Genomic DNA, 27499 nt, shown 5'->3' on the forward strand with positions numbered 1-27499 from the left:
CAAATCACTGCAGGGGCTCGGTCTATTGACGTCAGTGTAATTAATGTATTCCCGTACGTCTCAAGTTAACTGACTAAACCTGAATTAATCAAATACTTTGCATTACTTGATTTATACATTATGTACAGTATGTTAAAAAAAATATTGGTAAGAACACTCAAACAGGAGTTTGGACTTGGACGCATTTATCGAGATCATCTTTATGTACATTTTATTAAAAAAAAAGGTAACATTTTGAAATGGGCAACACAGTCAATAATAGTGCAAATAGTGCTGGGATGAGTATTTATCAAGTCATGGAAGATCATTTGAAAAATTCTGCATTAAAATGGTTCGTTTGCTGTCACTTGGAGAATGGCTTCACAATCTTCATGGAAATATAGTTCTGTGGAGATAAATGTTACGTAATTGTTAACAAAATTTTGACATGTATATTGGCGCAATTATCTGTATCAAAGAAAAAGAGAACTTACAGGCAGAGAGTAGAAAAGGATGCCAAAGAACAGTAGGACGAGTAGCAATATGATTCCAAAGATGAAAAGCAATCTGAATCTCCGCCATACAATAAACTTCATGGTCTTGCAAGGGTTTGTAAACCAGAAGAAAGACGTGTCAGGGCGGCTGGCGAAGAGGGATAAGGAGACGATGATTATTCACATCGACGCAATATGACGATTATTTATATTTGGAATGATAGTTACTTAGGTGGCTCAAGTCTAGGGTTCATGTTGGGCTCTTCTCTGCCTTTCCCTGCTGGTCTCTCCTCCATTTCCTTCTCTTCCACAATTTCTAATGTCATCTCGACTTTTCCCTATAAAACAGATCAAGTTGACATGTTATGGGGATTTTACTTTTGCTTATGAATTGCTTGTATACAGCTTATTCAACTTTTTGAACGTATTTTTTTTAACCAACTGAAAAACAAGATGACTAGTCCTTCGCTAACATAAAAGTAATGTTTGGCGTCATCTTGTGGCAGTTTGCTGCCAAAAACTATTACGGTACCTCTCGTTAAAACTAAACTGCGTTTATGCCCCAGTTACTGTAAAAAATGGAGCGATGGATGCATGTGTCTCATTTAAGTGAGATATAAACAACAATGAAGGAATTATAAATGTGGTTTCAAACATACACCAAGGACTTTCTTCCCGCCCTGCTCAATGGCGCACGGCCACCAGCCTCGAACTGACTTCTGGGAGAAAAGTGAGTTCAAGACGGACTTCTTGGAGGAGATGGACCCGATCGTGTCAGGCAACATTTTCAAGCTGCACTTTTCGGGTGTCTTTGCAGGAGCGATTAAATTGAGTAGGTCCAGCTCAATTGAACCTGGGACACAAATGGACACACATTGAGTGATCACTCTAAAATGTCACAGCATAAATAAACGAGTCCAAATCTTTTCTTACCCAAGTAGTCATCCAAGGAAAACTTGTCATTATCCCATATCTGAACAATTATCTTGGGAGGAATCCTAAACTCAGTTTTGTCCAGATTCCAAAAGTGTTCCTCGGAAAGTAAACAAACCAAAGTCAGACTTTAGTCCTCTGCAATGTCCATGTTCAATTCCATCTAGATGTGCTCACTCACTTTCCTTGAGACGACGCACAGCTGCTCCGCGGGCAAGTATTTGAAGGCAAAGACAAACCTCCAGTTGAAATTCCCGTCACCATCCAGTGATCTGTAATGAACGTCCGTCTTCTGTTTGTCCTCCTCCATTCCTGGCATCCATCTAAGTAGAATAAATAAGAAAAAAACCTACATACATAATACACACACACACACACACACACGCACATGTATATACCCTTTGACATAGATATCGCTCATGCTTTCCCCCGTGATGCTCGTCTCATCCAGAGTGACATCAGTCGTGTTCCAAATAATGGCACGCAAGAAGTACCTGTTTCGAAGATAGCACAACAGTGTGGATATTATCCTTGCACTTTATCGAGGAATTCTCCAAAAACCCCATCACTTAAGTTTCCTACTTCTTGGCCTTCCGTGGAGTGATGTCACAAGGCGGCCCCGGCAGACCGAGGCTCTTGGGAAAGATGTCCACCCACATTTGAATCCGTCCCTGTATTTGTGGGAAGGGACATTTTAAGCACAATTACCTTCTTGATGTTGAATGAAAGCTCCTAAGTCAGTGTTTTACTGACCGATTTGTAAGATGCTCTATAAAGTGAACTTTTAATAACGTGTCTTAACCTGGGACAAATTGGGTTGGTGGGAGCTGCACAGTGTCCTGGTTTCTACATGTTCGGGTACCAAGCCCTGGTCTCTGAGGACATGCAGTGGAAGTCTCTCTCTTGCTGGGCCAAGGTGGGGGTGGGAGGGAGTGGTAACCTCTGACAAAGGGCAAAAAAAAGACATGAATGCAAGTCAAGTGGATTTTTTTTCATAAATCATAAAATACCAAAATTCTGCAAGCTGTATTGTTTTCCAGAAAAAGACAGAGTGCTTCCATCTTCTTCAAAGCGTGGAGGAGGAACTCCCCTAATCTTGGCCATGTTTTGGAGGATCTGAGAAGGTTTCAGCTGGTCTCGCCATTGATTCATCCCAGAGCTGCAAAGAAATAAAATAATGGAACAATAATAAAGAATAGTATTGCAATTCTAAAAATTGAACATCTGCACAACTGAGTGAGCGCATACAGTACTTTTTATACTATACATGTATTAAAAAAAAAACGTTATTCATTAAATGCATTGAAAATACTGCACATATCATAGTGTCTGTACACAAATGTATGCGCCTTTAAGAGGCGGGGTTTGTGCTGTCATTGTTAAGGGGGTGCTAAACTTGTATAGCCATGTCAAGCAATAAAATATTGATGTTTTTCCTTATAGTATTCTGAAATATGAATTATTTTTAGGGTACAATTAATACATTTGAATACATTTTTTGTTCACTTGCTGTCAACTGAAAATGACACGAGCTCAAGGCTCAGCCAACCAATCACAGCACAGCTTGGTGAGGTGTGATTGGTCATCACCTGGTGCACACACAATGTCAATTTCAGTGGTCACCAAGTGGAAAAAAAAGTAGTTTTAAATGCATTAATTGTACATGAAACATTTATATTTTGGTCAGTAAAAATAATAATTTTGGATCACTTTGCTAACAAAAGCTTTCTGGACATATACATATGCTTTTTATATTCAGGTGTCAGAGTTTTTTCCAGTGTTTTTAAATAATTATGTTTGTCAATAAAATGAGGATTGTGCATTTACGAGAGGTCAACTAGCTTATTGTTGTTTTTAACTCGCTGATTGGCGATGGGCTCCAAAATCCTGCTCGACCACAATGATACTCACACACAGTAGGTCTGTGACAGGCCACAGCAGGACCTAAAACGTGACAGCAGTCGATTCTCTAAATCAATGATGGTCTCGCCCACTTTTTCGTCTCTGCTCAGTAAGTCGTAGTCATACACTGCGATCTTCAGATCCTTGTCTTGGGGCAAGTAGCAGGACAGCTCAAACATCCTGAACAAATGAGAAAAAAAGGTTTTTAGAACGGTGTTAAAAACAAAAAGTAAAACGAAACATCTGCCCGGAATCACCTTCCAATTTCTGGATTGAGAGTATTTGGTTGGTAGTTATCCCTGTCATCCACAGTCTTTCTCCCCAAGGAAATCTTGACGTATGGATCACACTGAAAGAAAACGATATTAGCAGTGTCTTTAACTTCAAATAATGTCTTAATCATCAACATACCATTCCATTGGTGTCCTTGGGCTGCAGGTCGATACAGCGCACCACGTAGATTCTAACCAGGCACTCCTGAGGCCCGCTTTCGGGAAGCTCTCGGAATTGTCGGGGGGGAGCCTGCACGGCAGGGTCGTCAGGCAGGGGGTAGATCTTGAACGAGCCCTGTGAAACAGCAAAGAGGAAATCATGAAGTAACAACTTAGCCTCAAAAAGATTTTTAAGTCATTGGCGTGGGATAATATATTCCCACATACAATCCAGGTTTCCTCACCTTGAACTCTCCCACAACAGAAGGATCGTCTTCTTCTCCATCTGCCTTTCCTCGTGAAAGTTTGAAGGTGCTGCAAAAATCTGTGAGTCCCTGAAACTGTTCCACTTGCTCCAGTTCACAGTCATACACCTGTCCATGCAATAGGACAGAAAGCTCCAGAAAGTGTTGGACAGTGAAAGGATTTAAAAATAATCATAACACAAATTAGTGCCAAAACAGTGTCTAATAAAAAGTAGTTCTTTGGTGCTATCTTGTGTCAGGCATGGGCAATGTAAATCAATATCTGAAGGAGATCACCTGCAACGTGTCATATCCCTTCGTAAGGTAAGGCCCGCACTTCTCCTGCTGTCCGATGGAGGCGTAGAACTTACTCCACCAATCAACGGCTTCCTCTTCCTGTACAAATGAGACTAATAAGAGTCAGAAGACAACTCTTTTTAGTCCTATCCCAAATCAAATTTACCAATTCAAATCAAATGAAAGGCTGGTATTCATACCACAAAAAAAGGATGGGAAGGAACTCACCTTCTCAGTTTGAACCTGTAATTTAAGAGTCATTGAAAACGTTATTAAAGCATAATTTACATAATGCTATGAATGTGTTACAAATCACCTCAACTTTGACTGCCGGCCTCTCCTCGATGTCTATGACAACATCTCCCTGAGCAGCTGTTATCATTGCCACTGAAATGTGGAGAGGACACGGAAATAAGTGAATAGAAGCGGTGCGGGGTTGCGTTTATGTAGTTTTGAGTTTGCCTACCTCTGGCTGACATGCAGACTTGACTGTTGACTTTATAGGGGTCGCAGCGGAAGTCCTCCAAGCAGTCGATGGTGCACTGGCCCACCACCGGCTTCCTCCCGAACGGTCTGTGGTCGATGACCTTCAGGATAATGGGGGGGGTGTACATCTCTTCTTTGGGGAGAAGCTGGAAAGCAACATGTTATTTGAAAGTGAGATAGAGAGGAAACTTTTATTTTAATGGCTGTTATACATATACTATGAATCCCTGTTTATCACAGGAATGTGGTGTGGAAAATACATGCTTTAAAGGGGAGTCAAGCGAAAATATTTTGACAATATGTTGTAAACAGGGTCTAAACAATGCATTCTGATTAATAATGTGTTTATTGGAACATGAATTAAGCAGCAAAAGTTCTAATCCATCTCAGAGAGTGGACATTTTGCCATAGAAATTGTCATTTCTTCCAGTATCACTTTAAGGGATTTTCAGAAGTAAACATTCATGTTTTGTCTAGAATAATTTGTTTATTAACTTTTCATGGTCAATTAATACCTTTAAAAATACCTTTTCCATTTGCTGTCAACTGAGAATGACATCACAGATGCTCAGAGGTCAGGTAACAACCAATCACAGATCAGCTTGTGTATGTCACATGACCTAACTCAGAATACAAGTGAGGCATGATTGGTTGTTGGTCAAGTCCAAAGAAACTGTGATTTTCAGTCGATAGCAAGTGGCAAACTGGTTGTACCAAGACGTATAAAATGTATGGGTTAGGGACAAATTATTGTAAAGAATCTTTTTTACTTCAATTCCACTCATAAATAATATTGTATTGTTTTTTCTTATATGTACTGCTGCTCTATTTGTGAAAAAGTAGTTACTTGCAGGTTAAAAAACACTAAAACGCTGATGATCATTTCCTATGGCGTTTCGTACTTGTTAGCATTAAGCTAGTGGTGCATTTTTAGCAAACTTCCAGGTGTTCATACCACTTTGAGTAGCAGCACTGATCCAGGGAAATTGGGGTTCTTTTTGAAATTCTTGATAACGGCCGTTTGAACGATCTCGCCGCCGCATTCAACGATCAAGTTTGGAGAGGCGACAGTGGCTAGCTGGTAGCTTTTCATGTTCCTCAAGCCCCAAGTCAAGACCTGAAAGTTAAAGAATAAAAAATTGTTTATTTCAATTAACAAATGAAGTAAGAGTGAAAGATGTTACCTCGATGGCAGTAAGTTGCACAACAGGCCTGATTCCTTGAGGAACCATGTAGAGCTTCTCTCCTCGCCGAGGAGGAGCCAATGGAAGATCTCCCTCGTTTGTCTGCAAGATAAGAGCACATATTGTTTTATCAATCTTATTTATCAACATCCAGCGTCCAGTGTTTACCTTGTCTTTCAGTAGAAGCTCGGCCGCCAGCAGTACTTCTCCAGCACTGCGCCCCTTTTTAAAAACTGGGTACCACAGCAGTTTACTAGCAGAAGCGACACTGAGGTTGAGTTTGACTACCGGGGGAAACATACAGCGACCCATGGGCTCATCTTTACCCTGGAGGACATCAAATTCTCATACAAGTCTAATCATGGTCCGTGACTTGCTTTCTTAAAACGTACCACTTTGTCGCTGTCATAGAGCTCCAAAACAACATCCGGAGGATTGCGGGCTATGGTTTGGGGATCCCCGTAGATTTCAACGTCATCAAAGATGAGACTCTGATCCCACGTGGGGTTCAGTGTGGCACTGATGACTTCCGTTGTTTTGCTTAGGTGAAGGAATGACACGTGGGCATATGGATCTGCAGAGGACAGTCAGTTGGAAGATGATATATACGTATATATAAACTATAACATAAGCCAAATTACGCCCCCGTGACCACTAGGGGTCCACCAAGACCAATGAACGCTCAAAGAGCAAGTGAACATCGTAAACAAAAGTTTTGTTTTTTGTGCTTTGCACGTTAGTACAGTTTTTCTCACATAATAGTTCAACCTTTTCAAAGGTCATCTGTGTTTTTTTTTTAATATAAAGTCTTATATAAAGTGATTTTCTTTGTTGTTCCAATTTACTGTTGTTCTCGACTCATACAATGAATTATTCTCATTTCGGGCTTCTCACCTGAGAAGCTATCTTTGTCCATGGCACAAAGGTTCCTCGCTTGGTACACGTACACCCGCAGCTGGAAAATGTAAGACCCTGAAGAGAGCATTTCTATATTAATCACTGCTGAGAACAATACACTATATTCCAACAAATTGTATTACTTTAAAATTGGACTAGTCAGGAAATAGTACTTAAATAAACACAAAGCCCTTGAATCAGTCATGTGCTATATTTGACTGACTACTCACGGCTAAAGTGGCAGGAAATAGTGGGAGTGTTGGCACCAAATAGTTTGGCGGCATCCGTTTTACTGGCCTTCTCGTCGACGTCAACTCCCTGTCAGAACACATAGGATACGTGTATCAATCAGGGGACATGTACAGACATAATATATGAATCAGTTCAAATGGCAGAGGGGGATTACTTGGGAGAATACTAAACTTATTTAGCCATTTTCACCACTAAAAACTTCATATTTTGTCCATAGTTCATTTCATAACTAAATTAGAATTCATGTACAGTGTCTTTAAAAACACATTTGTCATCTTGCTGTCGACTGCAAATGGCATAACATGTCAACAAGGTTCCGATAACGACCAATCACGGCTGAGATTGCGAATGTTACATGACCAAACTAGGAAATCAGGGGGACTGTGAATGGTCGTTCCTTGAGTCTTGCGCGCATGTGAATTGTACATTTAAAAATTTAGGGTATCAAATGAACTCTAGAGAAAATAGTCACTTATCACTGCTGAAATTGGCTATTTATTACTTTAGTACCTCTTTCAGAAACTTAACAAGCCGAATCACGTGTAAATGAATCACTGGCATAAAGGACATGACTCAGAACAAAGTCATTCATGTTGTCATAGCCCATAACCACAATTAAATACATTGTAAACAATTTGGTAATTCTATTCCAAATACCAAGTACCTGGGATTGAATGTCTGGCCTTTAAAAAAAACATAAAACTATGTCTGTAGGGTTGAATATATTAAACAGTGGATCATTTGTTCATTGCGTGTCTCTTTTTGGTCACCAGAGGGCAGTATAATACGATATATGCAGACGTACTGGACTGTGTAAAATATAACACTTGAATAAAAGGCAGTTACTAATTGTTTCAAACAATTAAGCAATTAAATTGGCTAAAGAGGCTAAAAAATGTATGCCTAATGATTATATTATTTGTCTACAGGTGTGTATTTTCAAACATCTCTTGCTTAAAGGATTGCAACATCATTCCTAAAATGAAGAAAAAAAATCTATAAATGCAGCACATTTCTAAAAGAAAAGATTGAATCTGTTGGCATTTCCTCTTCCATTTAGTTCCCTTAATGAGTTGACTCACCAGCGCGCCTTCCAACCTGAAGATGGCGGACGCCCCTATTCGTTCCGAGGGGACCATCTTCCTTCGCCAGCGTCGGCGACGGAACGTGTCGGACGAGCGCTCCTTGCGATGAAACTTCCAGCCGATGAGGGAGGAATATTCCCAGCCTTCTCCTATCTCCCGTTTCTGCACAAGAGCAAGTCAAGAAAGATCATTTCAGCGTGATTTTTCTAAAACGGCCAATCAACTGCTGCTTACATCAACGGTTGATTTTTCAGATGTCTTCCTTCGAGGTCGGACCAGCCTTTTCCTACGATGGATGTGGTACATTTTTTCCGCTGGCACCCAGGTTTTGGGTTTGTCATCAGGCGGAATGGTGACTCCATACTCCCAGCCTTGTCAAAAAACACGTTTACACATTTTGAACAGTGGATCCGCACCACCCTATTATACGTTACCTCTCTCATCTACAGCTCTGTTACTGTCAAAACTCCAGTCGTCCTCCCACTTCCACCCAACGGGGCATTCGAACTCTGAGGGGCTCTGAGCCTTTTCACCATTCTACAGCACACAGACACATATTCCCTCAAAAAACACCTATTATTAAATAGACGCACTTAACTTGAACCTGAATACATTTAAAGTGGATAGCAGTCTTGCTACTTCTTTATCTTTTGCGGAATCTGACCAAAGAATCTAAGGACCTGCGACTCCAGCTCATCATCTAAAAAAATACTTATGTTACAAATATTATTGCTGGGCAACGCGATTCTACATACAATATGCAGCAGGCTCCATTCACATATACAGTATTTTGCCACTTGCTGTTAACTAAAAATGACATCACTGTTGCTCGGAGCTCAGGTAATGACCAATCAGAGCTCAGTATGAGTCTGTCATATGATCAATTTCAGAAAACAGGTGAACCGTGGTTGGTGATTTTTTTTGTGCCACGGACAATTGAGATATCGTTTTTAGCGACACGTGACAAAAATGGCAGCACCCTGTGATAAGATAAAAACAAGTGGATTTTGCTGCTTAATTCATATTTACATACACATAAAGAAAATAGTAATTGGAATGTTTAGAATAGTAGAGGCACATACAAGATGTTATTGGAAAAAAATGTAAATGAAAACAAAATAAATAAAAACTAGCCAACTAAAATTACTAAGAGAACATAAGACACAAGTACATGAATTTGATGAAATTTTACAAATGTATTGGGTAAAAAAAAAAAAGAAGAAAAAAACAATATTAATCTGCATTTAAAAGCATTTACACTTGGGGTTGGTTGACTACACTTTCTTTGGCAGCATAACAGCTCACTGCTGCATCACCATATTTACTTTGAATTTTGGGGTCCATTTGTGGACCTGATTCTACAGACCTCATAGTTCTAAAGGGTGTATACTCAATTAGCATTGCTTTAATATATTAAGGCCCTAAACCATTTAATGATATATAGAAGAGTAGCAGAACTTTAAAATCTATTTTAAATGAACATAAGAACTCCACTTAATTCTTCGCATACATGCATACTTTGACAATCAGTAGTCTCCAACATTATCAGTTATAAGGAGGCACATGTACTCTCTATCTTTCCCTGTGGGAGCCTCTGTGCTTGAATCCCTTATTTTTAGCTATGTCGCATCATGAGTTAATCTGACCTTTGAAAAGAGCAGCCTAGAGCGTCAAGGCTTATGAGAAGGGAAGGTAAAGCAAAACACAGAGCTGAATTGTTTTAAAACGCTCGCAAACATCTGAGACCAGCTGCGGTCGTGTGAAAAAGACTCAGTGGGTTTGGCGGCGTGCGCGGCGACATAATAGCGCAGAGCAAACTGATAAAAAGAGGAATTTTTCCTGTTTGAGACAAGGCTTTTGTCCGGTAATCTTCACCTCCATTATTCACGTTGTGTTGACACAGGTTGTGTGTGTGTCTGTGTGTCCTTGTTTTTTCCCCTTGTGGAGACCACTTTGCTAGATCACACACATTCAGACATCTTTTTGAGGGACAAGACTTGCTTTTTGAGTACAAGTTAGAATTCAATTTTGGTTGAGATTAGGGTAAGGGTTAGGGTTGGGCAATCTGTTGTGATGGTGAAGGTTAGGGGCTAGGGTTTGCGTTATGTTTATTTGTTTGTATGGATTCCCATTAGTTGATATTGAGGTCTTAACTAGTCTTCCTGAGGTCCATAACTTAAATATACAAATACATATAGAAGGTTAAACAATAAAAATACAAATAAGACAATGTGATTAAACAATAAAACTCAAACAATATAGGCTGCATAAATTTGCCAGTGCTCAATATGAGAATAGAGCAACTAAAAACAAAATTTAAAAGACTATTTCTTTTTTTTTTTTTGCTTTTTATGGCTCTGCCTTGATCATTTTTAAACATTTAATATTTTTAGCTCTTAGAGTACAGGGCTACTTATTCCAGTGCTTCGCTTGCCCTATACAACACTGTTTTCTGCAGTGCACAAGCAGGAATAATTATGTCAATGAGAGGTCTCCACTGATAGGATAACCCCCTTGTGTGTGTGTGAGTGTGAGTGTATGTGCATGGTGTACCACATCAGTGTAGGGCTCCGAAGCAGGTTTCCACTCTCCACCGGGGAAACGTGTTTCGTTCTGAAAAACCTCGTCCGTGAACTCTGTGTGGCCCGCGTCGGCTTCTGTCAACAGGCTGTAAAAAGGGGCAGAGGCACACACGTTGATGAGAGGCTTTGTGACTCAGACGCTGTGCCATGATAAACTATTTACACGAACTATGCTGGGAGAATGTAAGCTTTCAGGGAGGGAACCAGAACTCCTCGTATTAAAACACTGCTAGAAGCTAAAATTCCTTTCTTTCTATTTCCTGCGATTGTGTTAGCCGTTGGCTACGGTAGCTGGAACATTCACTGAATTATGATTACCGACAATCAAAAGAGGAAATAGTCGAGAGGTGCGGATATCAAGTCGTGTAGCATAACAGAACCTGAAGTAGTTAGAAATTTGGCCTGTGACCTAAAGGGCGCACGGTTTAATATGGTCATTTCAAACAATTGCACAATCTAATCTTAAAAAAAAAAATAAAATACCAAGATAATCATTTTTCCGTTTTTCTCACTTACGTTACGAGTCAAGCATTTGGAAACACCGAATTCAAATGGTCTCAAACTATATTCAAACTACCAGCGTACCAGCGGTCAGGATCGACAAACCAGTCATCCTCCCACTCCCATCCGCGTGGTGGCAGGAAGCGCTCTTTTTTGAGTTTCACTTTTCCTGTCACGTCTGAGGACTTGTGGCGACCCACCAGACCATTGGTTCCCCACTTCCCAAACAGCTGGGCCTGATTTTCATACTATGGCGAGAGAATTGAGATATTTAATTTGGTTAACCAGTTACGGGTTGACGAGCCATAGCTACCATTTCTGCGTAGACACTGAAGTTTCCCTCAGAGAAGCTGTTGAACTTCTTCTCCCATGCGGAGAGTCCAAGCCACATGTTGACCCGTAGCTGAACAGGAATCTTGACGCCTTTGTTTTTATCCATCGGGTACTGAAAAACATCCAGCAGGGGAGAAAATAAATCTACAAGAAAAGGCAGCGCTATGGTGAATGACTTGTTTCAGTACCTGCATGAAGATGGTCTGCGTGCGTCCGCAGTGTTTGCCACAGGCTTGTTCGCTGAAGTTGGAATAGAGAACGCGGTGAGCCGGTACGCGGGCGAAAGCCACGCGCTTCTCTCCTCTCAACATCCAGATGATTACATCAGGCATGCTGTTCTGAGGCTGGTGAAAAACAAAAACAGTTTAGACTTTAGCAAAGAAACATATGCTCAATCAGTTATAGTCAAACACCATACGGCCAAATGTTAGCATTAAGCTAGCAAGCTTTCTTTAGCAGTAGTTATATGGTTTGTTTGAACATTTTGGTGTTTAAATACACATTATTTATATGTATTTAATGTGTCTGTTTTACGCTAATGTCACCTGGAGGTAACAGTTGGCCTTTTTTGGAGAAAGACGCAGATGAGACGTGCTTTGATGTACGTTAACCCTTGTGCAGTATTTTGACTATTTTTCGGTCATTTTCTTCCACGTCATTCTCACAGTAGTTTAGTCAAGGATGGCACAGTAATGGTAGTGTGATAACTAATCAATCATGCCATGTTTAACTTTGACATGTTATCACCATCTGGGTGAAATTTCAGCTCCCTAGTGTCTTTTCTCAATGCTATTGTTTTGTTGTGAAATGCCTTGTATGTAAAGATTAAAAGAATGGTCAAAATACCGCACAAAAGTTGAAAAAAAAAAGGTTTACACTGCTTACATGTGTTTTTGAATGTTCAAATGTCATAAAAAAACTACCACCTGCCATTGTAATGTTTTAAGTTTGAAACAAAGGATCATTTTTGCTAACTTTTTGAAATCTTCCTTAAATCTTAAAATATTGACATTTAACACAATTTGCTTCCTTTTTAGGTCTTTTTAGTGAAAAGTATTGCTAATAACAAACGTGTTATTTTTTTTATCATCTACCTATTTTTGCCATTATGACAGCTTCGCACATTGCACATTGACATTTTCTTTCAGCTGTATTAAATTGATGGTGGTTTATGAGCTGGTATGGCTTCGACTTCAAATTCATGCATTTGCAAAAGCTAATAGCTTGAATGTCTTGATCTCAATGTGATTGAGACCAATTTAATTTGACAGTGTTTTCAACCTTTTGATCGGTACTATCGTTTCATGTCTCTATTGTGGATGCGGGCTGCAACTAAAGTGAAGGCAAAAATAATCCAGGAAAGTCATCTTTTCTGACCTCATCTGCCAGCTGTTTGAGTCTATCCAGCCAGTCTTCAATGTCACAGATAGTTGCCTTGACATCCGTGGCCTCTTCTCTCATGCAGTTGGCCGACTGTTGGAGGCTCTTCAGTGATGCGTCACGCATGTTTTTTATTTGAAGATCCAGCGTGGTTACATTGTGCTGACCTTCCATCTCTGGAAGCTGAAAACTGTCCCCCCCACCCCATTTTTTTTTACAGCTTTAAAAACTGCAAATTAGGTCAATAAAGCATTACCTGTTTAGGTCCTCAAGCAAGTGACTGATGAGCTTAAGCCAAATTTCAACCAGTCGGTCCTCAGACACCTTGGACTGGATGGCCATTTTCAAAGAGGACAGGTTTTGCTCCTACGAAATGACAAAAGGAGCGATGATGAGCGTTTGCGCTGACGCGTTGTTCCAACGCGCCATTGTGCCTTAATCTTACGAGTCGTTCTGCAACAGACAGAAGAATGTTGACAGCATCTAAACGATGGCTGATGTCTTCCCAGGAGGAAGTGAGCGTTACCACGGGCTTGGTGTCCGCCCAGGGCAGGTAGTAGTAGTGGTTACCTAAAGGCATGCAAAATATACCCAAAAATAATAATTCCATTAATATTTCTTCAAATGTCAATGGTTTAAATCAGGGGTCCTCATATTTTGTTTTCTTTGTTATTGGTGGCATTAGTGGTGGAATAAATCTGCAGCGAAGGCCCGGGTACAAATTACACTGACCGTACCGTCAAATACGGCAAAGCTGTACTTGGTGGTGGACGCCAAGGGCTTGCAGGTGGAGTCCAGCTTGTTGCCGTAGTTTCCCATGCTGACCTCAAACTGGATGGGCTCGCCCGGCTCTTGGAGCATGCAGGCACTGTGGAACACGGCGCAGAGGGAGAACTTCCTCCTCCGTTGGTATTTCTGCATCCAAAAGAGAAAGATGTGGTGGGTCACAAGTGAAATCAGGTGTGCTACCTGCAGCTTTTCATTTTCACTCATCTCAATTTAAAGTCTGTTTGATTACAACTGGAAACAAATTGGGATTATCTATTGGGGGGGCAAGTAGCTACGATCGTCTGCCTGAAAATTGCGTCACTAATGACAATTTGCATAAAAGCTGACAAAATAACGGCGTGTAATGTTTAGCCAAGTACTTACTCCATGTTCCAATTAATTTGCTCTTAATTTGAAATTGAAATGTACTGTACCTGTCAAACCATTATAAAACATTAAATTAGCTTTACTATTTATTATTAATGTATTATCGTTGCACATGTTACGAAAATATAGCCACAAAATTCATTTGACTGTTTCAACCTATTCAAGAAACATGACTGCGACACCCAAAATAAAGAGGAAGAAAATGATGCGCAATCTGATGAGTCGTTTGACGGTTTGCCAATTTCTCAGATAAGAAGTGGAAAACACATGGGATAAGAGGAAGGGGCAAAAAAAACAACTCCCAAACTATGCTCCCATGAGGGGGGCACAGTGTGGGATCTGGAAAAACACTTCAGCACATTGCAACATTAAAAAACAAAACAACACACTTCAAAGTGTCCAAAAAATTTAATTCTCCATAAAATAAGCCCTTAAAAGGACATTTTAGGATTATCCAAATAATCCTACCTGTGCCACCAGGATGTCGTCGCTGCATATATCATCTACGTTCTTATCCACCTTTGCATCCAGCAGAGTAGACAGCTCGACCAGGACCCTCCCCCTGTAGGCGACACCTTCACCCTACAAGCGCAGCCAAGTTCCATGCAGACTTTCAGACCAGAGATCATCAAAACATTCCATGCAGTGATGATTGTTTTTGTTTTGAACCTACCTTGCCGAGGTTAAGTTCCTCGTACGGGTCACAGAGTCCGCTAAACTCCCTTGGGCTGCCATACAAGTTGACATAACAAGGCCCAAAAGTTGGCAGGAAACCAGATTCGTCTGTTGAAGGGTTCGCTACAGTGGGCGCACACACGCATACAAACACAAAATGACTGAGACGTCTGTTAGACATTCAGACAAGATTTTGCAATGTTCACCTTGTATGTCTGTTTAAAAATGAAACAAGACATTTAACAACCCTTATCATTTATTTTTTTTTCTATTGTTATTCTTGTTTCACAATATTTTATTCCCACCACCATGATAACCTCTGTCGAGTGTATTTTAACAACATTCAGACAAACGCTACTTGACCGATTTCCATGAAGATCACGTGACATGCGGTCGGGAAGAATACGCGTCTGAAGAAAAAATAAAGTTTGGCCTTGGGGGTGGCTAGGACTCACTATGATGTTTTTTTTTTCAGAAATCGGTTGAGTAGCTTAGTGTAATACTGCCACACCAATACACACACACATACACAAATATGGAGCAAAACCCTTAAAAGTCTATTTAAGCTGGTACATACGTTCAGACATGCTGTTGCAAAGTTCACCTTGTGTTTCTGTTTGAAAATGAAACAAAACATTAAATCATCCTTAGAAAATATAAACTCTCTACATTGTTATTTTTTATTGTTATTACTCGTAGTAGCCATAGATTTTATTTTATAGTATCTTCTGTAGTAAAATACATGTAAATTATTTCTATTAAAAAGGTTTAACAAAGATTTAACATATATTTTTTAAAAATCTATGTAAATTATATATAATTATAATATATATATTTTTATTTGAATGGATCTTATATTGATATACAGTTTGTGCCGATATGTTTTATGTTAACTCCTTTCAAAAAATGCATGATTGTTTGTGTATCAAGTCAATTTTTTTTTAATTAATTTAAAAGGTTTCCTGAATACTAATAATACCCGAATTAATACGTAAATTACCCATCCACATTATGAAGGAATATTAAGGAATTAAACCCAAAATGTGATTTAAAACTTTTTATATTTAAATTATTCAAAGTAGGCACTTTTTGCCCAACTTTGCAATCAGTTTTATGATATGGATGACGCTTTATGAACCGGAATAACTTTCTGTTCAGAACTGTGCATTGAAGAATTGATAGATTTTGTTCACCTATTAATGTGTTTAACAACCATTTAATTTTTTAAGGTGTTTTTTGAAACCATTGACTGATACAGAATTATTTTAATTATTTTAATTGTCAATATGACAACTAACAGCAATACCTTCAATCTCTCCGCCAGCGGAGGAGATCTTGCCCAGGTTCAAGTACGTTGTTCCAATGGCGTCGTCCTTGCTGACTCGGTCCCTGCCAAGAGCACATTGGCTCATCAAGCAACAGCTGACATGTTGATGTGTGGGAAATTTCCTCCCCTCTTACCAGTCAAACATGGTCAACTTGACACGTTCGCACATGGAAGGGAACTGCAGAGGAAAACCGAGGTCGATAAAAACTCAAGATAAATTAAATTGCTAAATTACCGTGTTTTCCTTACTATAAGGCACACCTAAAAGCCTTGAATTTTCTTGGTATTGATCTAAACAGTCTTTTAATGTGATCAAGAGGTATTGTCCCACCCCTTTCCTCACATTACTACTTTCCACAAATCATCTTTATTTAGCGCAGCTCCATCTAGTGGATGCATAATGCAAGCCCAGCCACTGCTGTAGCTTCTACTCTATGCACCTTATAATGCGCTGCAGCCTATATATGAAAACAACGTTAAAATGGGCCAATCATTGAAGGTGCACCGTATAGTGTGGAAAATATGGTATATCCCATTTTGTACCTTGACCTGAAGGTGGACTATCTGATTCCATTCGGGATTGGCATTTTTCTCAACGATCTTGGTGCACAGCTAAAATGACCAAAATGAAAATGTGTTTCTTGCCAATGTGAGTGGAATTAAAACTTCGGGCTTTGACTCAATTACCTTTTTTCCAGCAAAGCTAACCTCCAAATACGGATCCACCAAGTTCTTCCTGTCTCCATCCCCGCCAAAGACGTTTTTTACTGTCTGAAACATCGCATCATCCACTGAGAAGAGAAAAAAAAGTTTTACAGCACTGAAAGAGATTTAACAACATACTGCATGATATCCGCTTGAGACTCAGCCTATCCATTTGTGTCCACTGTAGTGGACATTTGTTTTTTTGGGTATATCTTCTAACTCATTGGATCTAAGTCCTAGTGCACTCAGAATAGGACATCAATTATGTATTTTTTTATCAAATGCAATTCACTTTTATCTTTTGCTGAAACAAAATGGACAGAAAAGTGGACACAAATGAATAAGTTGCGTCTCAGGAGGATATAGTACATCTTTGAATTTTCACATACTTTGTGGCATGTCTTCTGCACGGAACACTTTGAGGCTGAGCGTGGCCCATCTCATCGTGACTCCTGCCGGCACCAGAAGGTTGCTTTCGATGTCGTCCTGATCCTCGCTCGTCTCTTTCCTCTCGGCCTGCCCGGCCGGAGCAAATTCAGTGTCGTTATCTCATTTTCATTATTATAATATTCAACCCAATTATTTATAAATGTTCTGTGAGATCCAATGTAAGAGTTGATATTTACAAAGAACATTGTGACCCTCATCTTACTTAAGGCAATCATTCATAGAGGTGTTTCCTGCTCCAATTAATTTGCTCTTAATCTGAAAAGGAAAGTTTTTTTTTTTTTAATCTATGCACAATTGAAAAGTACATCTATAATAAGTGTATCTAATATTGTGACCAACAAGAAACTGAAAATTCCGTTCTATATTCCCGGAGCTGTGCTCGGAGGATATACACGCACCGGTGGCTCTTCACCGGTCACCACCACGATAATGCTGACTTTCAGGTAACCTTTGGCACCAGAACTGGAGTCATCGGGGTCACTCAGCAACAGCCATTTCCTCAGGATAGCATGACCTGAACGCAGTGTGATATTTACATATTGTATACGCAGGAAGAAAAGAAAAAGAAAAACCTTTTAGGGACAAAAACTCACCTGGTTCATCGTAGATGTAGCCAACATCCAGCTGTTGGGGGGGGGGGGGGGGGGGGGGGGTATTTAAAAAATGACAATTACATGTAAAGGGCCACCAAACATGTTCATGGTTCATGTGACTTGGCCATTTAAAAACAAAATAAAAAATTAAATGCAATTACATTTATTATGCAATTTAAATACAAATACAATTTAGGAGTGCAGTACCTTGAACTCGCCCATGAGACTGTCAGCACGGAGGGAAAAGGAATCATAAACCTTTGCAAAGAAACAGCGCAGCATTTAATTAAATGTGAATTCGTCTTTCATTTGTCAAACATGTTATAATTTTAAAAAACTAAATATACACACCCTTAGACTGACACTTTCATCCAACAGCTCTGATGGGAGCATGTTAACGTTGTAGAAAAATATCTAAAGGGATGTTAAAAAAAAAACAATAGAATTACTACACGCAAACATCAAAAACACTCTATAAACGACAACTTTGATTTTTTTTTTTTTTTTGGACACCATTAGAGAAACATTGATCTGTCAGCCACATAAACGGAGTTTAGACGCACAGATGCACATTTTTATAGTGCTCGCATTCTTACTTACAATAATTACCATAACGAGATGTGCAAGAGGGTAAACATCGGTTGGCTGCTCGCAAAAAGCGTCTGTTGCAGCTAACAGCAGCTCCTGTTAGCTGAGGTTGTTACGGCATTATTTTCATTAAAAGAAGCGAGCAGACTGAACCACCGTCCGAGTCCATCATCGTTCAGACATTGGAATAATATTAAAACGGATCATGTAAAGGTTATGATGGCTCCAGTTGATTCAATTGAGAGCGCACCGGTTAGAGAATACTGAACTAGGTATTCAATTTGACTCGCTTATCAAAATGGCAAAATCACAAAGTTGGTGAAACACTGATGCTGCTCAGTTTGGGGTATTTATGGCAAACTGAACTCCGGCTGCATCGCCAGGAAAAGGAAAAACAATTGCTTGGAGTGCATTCAACGCTAAACTGCCGAGGCGTTTATTGACCGCTCACAATGTAGGATATCTGACTCACAGTTAAAGCACAACAAATATATAATTTACAGATATGAACACAAGACTGTATGAAGAGTTTAGGAAGATGATATTTATTCTGTTTTTCTATACTTTTTACATTGTTGCTAAACTGTTGGTGCATTTTATACACCGTAACATGGAAAATAAGAGAATTTGATCCCAAAATTGAGGGTGCGTCCTACACAAAGGTGCCTCTTATATTTCGGGGATTACGGTACTTTAGTACTTAAAACATTGACTTAATTCTCAGTTCAGTTTCCATTTTAGACCCTCCATTAAGAAAACGTTTGCAAAAATTTGAAAACAAACATAACTCCCTATGAGTGAATGTTTAGAATATAAAAAAAAGTTTTAAAAAATGTCTTTGGGATTGAATGAGTTAATGACTGTAAATGAACACACTACCTCATCAAAGAAGGGGTTATTGCCACTTCGTATGCGTGTCCTGTGCGTCTGGCCGCATACGTTCACCTTTACCACGGGCTTGATGTTGTTGCCAGGCAGCTGTCTGCACTCGATGACCCGAATGCGGATCTGAAGAAAAAAGAAGAATAAGTGCAGGAATAATATCATCTTCTGTTGTTTATGCCTGCTACCATTTAAATGATTACAAATTCCCTTCTTGATTGACACTCCAATACAATACCTGGAAATCCTGGGGCTTGTTAGCCAACGCTCTGTGTTTCTTGCGGCCGATGCGGAGCGGCTTATGGCTCGCTTTACCGGGCTGGACTGGCGTGCCCTGACCTGCCGGGCTTCCCGCATGATCCGCGACGTCAACGGCGGCGTCCCCCTCGTCAGGCTCCTCGTAGACTCCTGGGATCCACAGTGGAAGGAATAGAAATGATTATTCATACCTTGACAAATTTTGAGTTTAACACATTGTTTTATTTTGTGTACTGTCTTCCTACCATTGTCCGCATGAGACGCGTCGCCATCAGGTGCTTGCCCGGGTGGTTCATACCCGATGAGCAAATTAATGGTTGCCTGAAAAAAAAAGCCACAATTATTATATTTAGAAGGCACTGAGGCACTATAAAGTGCTTTTGGTGTCCTTGTGTCCACGATGTCGTCATGGGGTAAGCGGCCCATTGAAACTAGCTGTTGTTGGGTTATCAACATTTTGTATTTTTTCTACAGAAAGTTGTAGTTTTTAGAGATGTGCGATACCACTATTTACCGGTACAGAAACTCAACTCTTAAGGAGTCACAGATACTGATACCAAGTACCGATCATTTTGATACACAAAATTTCAGACCGATAACTGTACGAGTACTCGATTCTTGAGTTGTCGCTCATACCGATGCCAAGTACCGACACCACTAATACTTTTGATTTAACACCCCTCAAAAAAACAATGACATAATTTAAATGAAAGACTAATATGTTCCAATATTGCATTTTTCCATCAAATTAATAGAAATTTAAAATTCTTCTACTCCATTCCAATAAAACTGCTCCATAAGAACGGTTGATACTAGTCTCGGCTAGTACCGATACCTCTGAATAAGGCCAGGATATCGGCCCAATATGACACTTGATATTGGTACTCGGCCAACACAAGTTGTCAATCACAGTGCTTCTCAAATGAGGGAACTAGTACCCCTGGGGGTACTTGAAGGAACTTCGGGGGGTACTTGAGATTTTAAATAAAACAAACACGCAAAAATCCTTAAAAAATAAATATTGAAACAATTGTTTCAGGAAAATTGTTTCCAACACAAAACAAATTTTAAGTTCTGTCTGTCTGTTATTCAATGTTATTACTCTAAAAAGCCAGATTCTCCCCCATATTAGCGTGGTTCGCCCCAATTTTTCACGTGCCACCTCTCGAGTTAATGATTTCTTCTATGATCCCAAAAGCTGAATATTTTTCTATGGACAAATATTTGTTTATAATTATTTCTTTTTGAGAAGAAAATCAACTTTATGTTGACTTTTTTTTGGACAAATATTTATTAATAATGCACTGATTAAGGGATACTTGGCTGAAAATATATTTCACAGGGGGTACATCACTGAAGAAAGGTTGAGTACCACAGCTCTATCACATGTGTTAATGTGTAGTAGGACAATTTAACAAGACCAAAATGTCCACTCTGGCATAGAGAAATATCAATAGGTATAAAAACTTTTGACACTTGAAATATAGTTGTTATATTGCAACCTGAATCATCTTATGCAGTCTATTATGTGCTCATTAAATGCTCATGTTCAGTTTAAATTTAAGATCTGACCTTCACAAATTGGCCTTATCACCCCCAAATTTATAAATTTCACTTTCAAAAAAGGTTTTCACCCCAATTGGTTGGTGCTTCTCATCGATCAGGGGCACATTCTTGGAGGGCAGAGATGACACGTGACCACCGGCCAAGTCCCTCAGCGAGATTTTCGCGGAGCCGATGAACCTGGAATGCAAGAGAGAAATTAAACATGAATCTTTACTGTTAATCATTTGTATTATTGCCAAATGTCCACTGGGAAACGTCACGTGTGGGCCACTGAGTGACTAATTGCATGTGGGGAGTGGACCGTTTCCACTTCCCCATTCCACTTCTTCACCTTTGTGATGGAGCTGTATGGTTATTAACCACAATGGATGACAAAATGTGTGTTGCTTTTGCTAAAAATGTCAATATTGCACAACTATTAAAAATGGATGGATGACATTCCGAAACTTCTAAGGAGTTTCTTCCCGTGGCAAAAGCAGAAGCAGCAGAAGCAACAGTTTTGCGGTGAAAGTGTTAATAATTTTAGATCTTTCATTTACATTAGTTTTCATTTTGCATCGCCTTTGTCTCGGATGCCATTATGAAAACCTGTTGCTGTCGTACAAATGGCAGAACCAAAATTTTTCAAGTGAGTCATGTTCCTGTTTTCTGCTGTTTCATTTCTGTTTTCTTTGATTCAGTGGGGAGCATTAGTGGGCAGCGTTTTTGCAATGGCAAAGTCATCACAGGATTCTGATGCAGCAGAAGTGAAAAGAAAATAGAATTATTACATTGTGCACAATTTCGCACCTGCAAATTAAAAATGTCTCAGACACATTATCAATACTCTTGAGGAAATTTGGGCCTCAAAAAACATGTTACGGTATTTAAAAAAAAAAAAGCAATTAACACTTGACACTGCGAAATGTCATTGCAGGGCATTTACCAAAATTTATATCATACAGTAATGGAGGGAACTAATTAAAATTAGTTCATCAAATAAATCCATCAATATTTCTTCACGTCAATAGAATATACATAAAGCAAATGTTTTTTTTACCGTAATTCTGGTTTGTTTTTAAAACATATTTTTTTTAAACTTTCCGTTTTTTAGTTTTATTTCTGTTGATGCAATGGTTATCCCCCCTCAATCTTTCGTTTACTGTATGAAATAACCATGCTTGAAAAGATGGAATCATAGTAGGAGTAACGGCAAGATGGTAACAATTATAACTCACCACAGGCATGTCGTTTTCCATGCTTGTATGGCCAAATTTATGGTGATGGTGAGGAACAGCAGCGATCACATCCATGAGCTACTTTTTTCTCTATTTAAATATGTCAAGCGGGTTGTAAAAATAGTTTCACTTAGAAAGCAACTGCCATCATTCAATCTAAGAACAAATGAGATAATTTGTATAGTAGTTGACCGTGCAGACCCTTCAAGAGGTTTTAAACATCAACCACATCCACATGTGTGGCAGCAGCTCATCCCTTTCTTCAAACACACACTGCTATAAACAGCACATGAGGTCATCTTTCATACCATACACTGGCACAGCATCTCGACTTCCTGATGTAAACAAAACCAACTTTAACATAGTAAACGGAAACAAACGAAATAACTAAAATTGACATTGAAAAAAACCAAATATTGGCCATCCAAATAAAACTAATTTGCTTAAAAAAGAAAACTAATCAAAGCTACATTTTGTAAATGCATTTATTTCTGTATTACTATGTAGAAAATAAAGCAGGTCAAACAATTGTAGTTTAATATTCTGTGTACATAATACCTATTGTGATCTATATTTTACCTTGCATTCATAAAAGACTCCATATAGCCTTCTCAGACCCAGACTAGTCATTTGTGTCCACAAGTGGACATTTTTTGTCTCTAACTTTTGACTAATTAGAGCCAAAAGTTATAGAGTACAACTAAGTCCCAGTGTACACAATAGAGGACATCCTGGCCTTTCCAATGTGTTTTGGTGGTGAGGCAATTAACTTTGCTGACTTTCTGAAACAAAATGCACACATCAGTGGACACAAATCAATAGTCTGGGTCTTAGGAGGATAGAAGGAAAAATACCAACTAAAATGCATATTCTAAAACAGTTGTGTGTAATAAATAAAGGTAATAATAAGACTGATACAATATTTGGGTCAATTTGATGCAACTTTCTGCATTAATTTTTAAATTGGACTTGTATAAAACGGTTTGGGTTTGTTTTGCGCTAAACAATTCATAAAGTTGGATCAAACTGACCCAAATATCGGTCCCGTCTTTTTTTTTTTTTACTCGTATTTGGGTTACCACATTCACGTTCTGGGTGAACTTCACTATCGCAGCTGATTTTGCTCGAGAAAGGCCGGATTGCATCATAGTTTTGGCCTAGTGATCTTTCATCATTTAACATAATTTCTGCGTAGTGAGAAATCGCATACTCATCTTAAACCATATGTTACTTTTCCTCAAATTGAGATCACGGCACAAATAAGAAGTCTGTTTTCCAAATCATAGCTGTGCCAATGACAAGCCAAGGCAGGCATTCTTCTTGCTCAATCCACCGTCTGGAGCAGCGGTCATGGAAACACATCCAAGTGTGCGCATGGCTCTCACACAGAGAAACTCCAGAATCATTCAGACAAGGGTTCATTCGAATTTTTTTACGCTGCCCTTTTCTGCTCTGCCCAAACCCCCAAATCACGGTTCCTATCTTAAGTGCAGGATTTATACTGCGTGTGATGGTGTGGCATCCTGTGAGGGGAAGTTTATAAAAGAGCAGTGATTGTGCCCTTTTAAGGCAACATTCCTTATGAGTACAGGATGACAATGCTTTTATTTTTTTCTCGCGAACTCTACAAGTCTGAACTTAACCACAGGAGTGTGTTCAGTGATGTTGATACTGTAGAGAAAAAAAATGTAGTCAATAATAATGACAGTTTGCAGCCCTTCATGGACTATATAATTATGTATTTATACAGTTATAAGGTGAATATTACCTATTTCATCATCCATTTTAGTTTTTATAGTGATGGATAAATATTTGGGGACTTTTAGTCATTATCACGGTCAGTTGATTTGATTCATTTTTAGAACTAGTACGGTGCAGTACTGGTTGGCACAGGAGTGTTGAGGTTTTGGGTTTGAATCTCGGCTGTAATTGTTCTGTGTGAAGTTGTCTCCTGCTTCCGCCCACATTCCAAGAACATAGCAGTTAGCCTATAGACATGCTCCATGCATGCATACTCCACAAAAATGGAATATTTCCAGATCAAATCAATCCCAAGTACAAATAATTGTTTAAGCATGTTTAAATTGATGTCTTTTTTCTGCAATGTGCTAATATCGAAACCAATCAACGAGACAATATCTTTCACTTTCTGTATTAGCGCCTACTTCTGTACTTGCATTGCTGCAAGTTTCATTTCCTTTCATTTCAAAGTCATCATTTGTACACAAGTCTGACATAAATGACAATGACATACTTGTGATGGCCGATAGTCTCATAGTCTTTCACCACCACATCGATGAATGAAGACGCATCCAAGGCTAAGCCTTTTAAATCAAACTCCAGAGCCTGCAATCACAAAATAAAAACCATAATTGTTTATCAAAGACGTAACATTTCCTCATGTCTCGCTTTACGATGAATATTTCATAACTGCTGTGAACTGCACTCACTTCATTCCACACGGGATTTAGCTCGTTGTCAACAGCTTTGGTTTTCTTCTTTTCACCTGAAATCACAAAGGCACCCTCGTCGGAAAAAGAACCATGTCACTGGCACCGAAGCGTTACGCGACTGTGAAATCAACGTAAGGAAGCAATGTAGAAAATCAAATACCTCCTTGCAAGTGTGACGACAAATTATCTTGATTATTAAATTGTCATGATTGCTGTATCTGAATCTCACATTACAAGGTAGGTAATATCCCATTCTTTATATTGAACATTAACACTGTGCCTGAAAATGTCAAAACAAAAGTTTCGTTCCAATATGTTCTGTTTCCCTGCTTGACACATCATTTTGATTAATATTGCTTTTATGGAATATAAAAGAAATGTATTTAAAAAAAAACACACACAGGGGCAACCGGCTGTTGCTTGTAAATGACATCACAGTGACAGGTAACAACCAATCATGACGCACCTCTTTTCTGACGCACCAAAGGTCATGTGATTTTTGTATGCTGAGCCATGATTGGTTGTTACCTGAACACTGAGCAACTGTGATCGCACTTTGAGTCTACAGCAAGAGGCAAAATGGCCACCCCATTAAATGTACAAAAAAAGGTGGAGATTTTATTTTTTTGCTATTTGCATCTTCCGAAATCAAAGTCTTGATAATAATGCCATCTTTAGATTTGTTTGGATGCTTAGAACAAATTTGTGTTAAGACATTTATAGCGGTGACTTACCCTTTAGGGTTTCATTTTACTCGTTCAATACCATTGATGGCCATATACTGTACATCAAAAATCCAATCCCCCTTCCCCTTTAAATGTAGTAAAACAAATGCATATGTGTATGATACTTATATGTATATGATTCTAACAAATTAATTGAACAAAAAAGTAAAAAATAATGAAAACAAGCATCTTAAAGACTAAAAGTAAAGATAGTAAGCTTAATAATTCCAATTGCACGCAGGAAATAATTCTTTTGTATACCATCAGAGAGAGCCCAAATCGAACTTGTGCCCTGCATACCATTTTGGGATTTACTGATCAATTAAATGATACACTTAATGAAATAAACATATTCAATTATTAAATTGTTGTTTCTAGTATCTAATTAATGCAGACATACATTTTACCTTATTGTGGTCGCAACGCAAAGACAAACATCAATAAATGCATACATTAAAAGTGACTAAAAAGTAAGCTACCATATTCAATAATGTTTAAAAACAAAACTGCAATCGAAATGCTATATTATTGAAATACCACCTTCAACTTTGTAAAGTATTTGATAAAATCTCACCTCTGAAAAAAACTGAAGCAATTGGGTCAGGACTGCCTAGTGTTTTTTTGGGGATTCCGCACGCAGACTCAACAGTTACCCGCAACATGTTTGATGCGTCCAAAAAATAATAATTCTCAGAGGAGCAGCATATTCCTTAAGTCTCCAGTCAAAGGACAACTGAAAGGAGTAATGAAGAGAGGCGAGTGGCAGCAGGAGGAGGGGAAAGAGGAGGAGGGCGAGTTGATTTGTGTGTCACAGAGCTGAGTCAACCAATACAACAACAAAGTCAAGCAGAAACATATAAGACCGAGAAAACACAAAAAGATGATGGTGTTGGTTTTAAAGATGAAGTGTAGTCTAATGGATATTTCCTCTGCATCTTTAAACCAATAGTGCTAGCTAGAGGAGCAGAAACGCTTCGCAAGTGCTTCATGAGACTTCATTTTCCAATCAGTACAGATTTAGAGAAGAGAGATATCCCTCTTTCACTGATTTATTTATGAGAAATGTTTGATGCTGATGCCGACCTAAAAACTACTAGCAAATAAGTTTCACCAGTTCAACATCTATTCTGAAAAAGCATGCAGGCGTCAGGACTACCTAATTTAGCTTTTTTTTTTTTTTTTTTTTTGCTGGTCACTTCACATTTTTTCTTCCGTTGTTATGCATGAGCATGTTTTTTTTTTGTTTTTATTTAGGGCGGGGGTGTCTGTCCAAAGTTACGTTTTTTTTGTTTTTGTTTTTTTTTCAGTTTCTATATTGTAGGGGTCAAAAAATCTCGTTCATCTCTTTACTATACTTTCTTTATTCAAATACGTCCACAAGTACAGATTATAAGTGATTTTGCCACCTCTTCAATAAAATACTACAAAACAACAACCAAAAAAGATTTTAACTTTGAATATTTTACATTATTTTTGCTACGCCATATTTTATAGCAATGTTCCTTTAGCGCCCTCCAATGGTAATTCAGCAAACAATGCTGCATTCCGGTACCTGGGAAATAATTTTGTTGTTAGAATCTCATAGCTATGAAGTGTATACACAGATCTACTTGACAAAATATGTACAAACGTTCATGTAAATACATAACTAAATGAATTGATTATACTTTTAAATTCGCGAATGACGATTGTATCACTAATAAGTTTTAATTATTCCGAGTTTCCCTGAGTACGTCCTTGTCTTTCTCACGGACCTGCTTTTTGAGGCAAACATAAGTTTTGCTCAATATTACTGCTCATTTTCGACGGTAAAAGTCGATAAAGTTAACCCTTGCTGCACATATTGAATCCATTGTAACTGTTAGAGGGTAAATAGTTATTTTTATTTTGGTTTTATTTTTATGGGGCGTATTATAATACAAAA

The 27499-nt window shown here is 38.8% G+C and overlaps 2 protein-coding genes across 8 annotated transcripts in view; one reads left to right on the top strand and one right to left on the bottom strand.

Moving 5' to 3' along the window:
- Positions 1-194: 194 nt before the first annotated feature.
- On the bottom strand, positions 195-26314 carry myofl (myoferlin like). 2 transcript variants are annotated; one of them, XM_088422256.1, is made up of 54 exons: positions 26150-26314; positions 24848-24903; positions 24652-24743; positions 21249-21357; positions 19860-19935; positions 19595-19764; positions 19354-19482; positions 18238-18300; positions 18094-18144; positions 17887-17917; positions 17692-17807; positions 17233-17359; positions 16826-16929; positions 16682-16750; positions 16273-16316; positions 16118-16200; positions 15389-15424; positions 14810-14934; positions 14605-14718; positions 13719-13896; positions 13427-13551; positions 13238-13347; positions 12979-13171; positions 11790-11945; positions 11582-11713; positions 11353-11516; positions 10739-10853; positions 8620-8722; positions 8420-8556; positions 8183-8347; positions 7079-7166; positions 6846-6923; positions 6344-6525; positions 6120-6278; positions 5952-6053; positions 5723-5884; positions 4748-4913; positions 4598-4668; positions 4510-4524; positions 4282-4380; positions 3985-4113; positions 3720-3875; positions 3566-3657; positions 3318-3488; positions 2417-2565; positions 2209-2348; positions 1989-2077; positions 1805-1900; positions 1588-1729; positions 1407-1506; positions 1133-1326; positions 702-811; positions 474-621; positions 195-385 (listed from the first exon to the last, which is right to left on the bottom strand). In XM_088422256.1, exons 1-54 carry the CDS (start codon positions 26235-26237, stop codon positions 344-346), a joined length of 6141 nt encoding a protein of 2046 aa, XP_088278382.1. In that variant the 5' UTR covers positions 26238-26314; the 3' UTR covers positions 195-343. The 2 variants fall into 2 exon arrangements, with proteins under 2 accessions (XP_088278382.1, XP_088278383.1); XM_088422257.1 differs by lacking the exon at positions 15389-15424.
- LOC148420022 (centrosomal protein of 55 kDa-like) overlaps positions 24843-27499 on the top strand; it is an 8874-nt gene continuing 6217 nt past the window's right edge. Inside the window, exon 1 of one of the 6 annotated variants that reach the window (XM_088422263.1) lies at positions 24843-25087. The gene's annotated coding sequence lies outside the window, so the exon portion shown is untranslated. Of the gene's footprint in view, positions 25088-26742; positions 27444-27499 lie in introns of those variants that run through there. The other 5 variants (XM_088422262.1, XM_088422266.1, XM_088422265.1 and 2 more) reach the window with 5 other exon arrangements.

This window comes from Hippichthys cyanospilos, chromosome 8 (genome assembly GCF_059441005.1).
Source record: "Hippichthys cyanospilos isolate Australia breed blue-spotted pipefish chromosome 8, RoL_Hcya_1.0, whole genome shotgun sequence".
Classification (NCBI taxonomy): domain Eukaryota; kingdom Metazoa; phylum Chordata; class Actinopteri; order Syngnathiformes; family Syngnathidae; genus Hippichthys; species Hippichthys cyanospilos.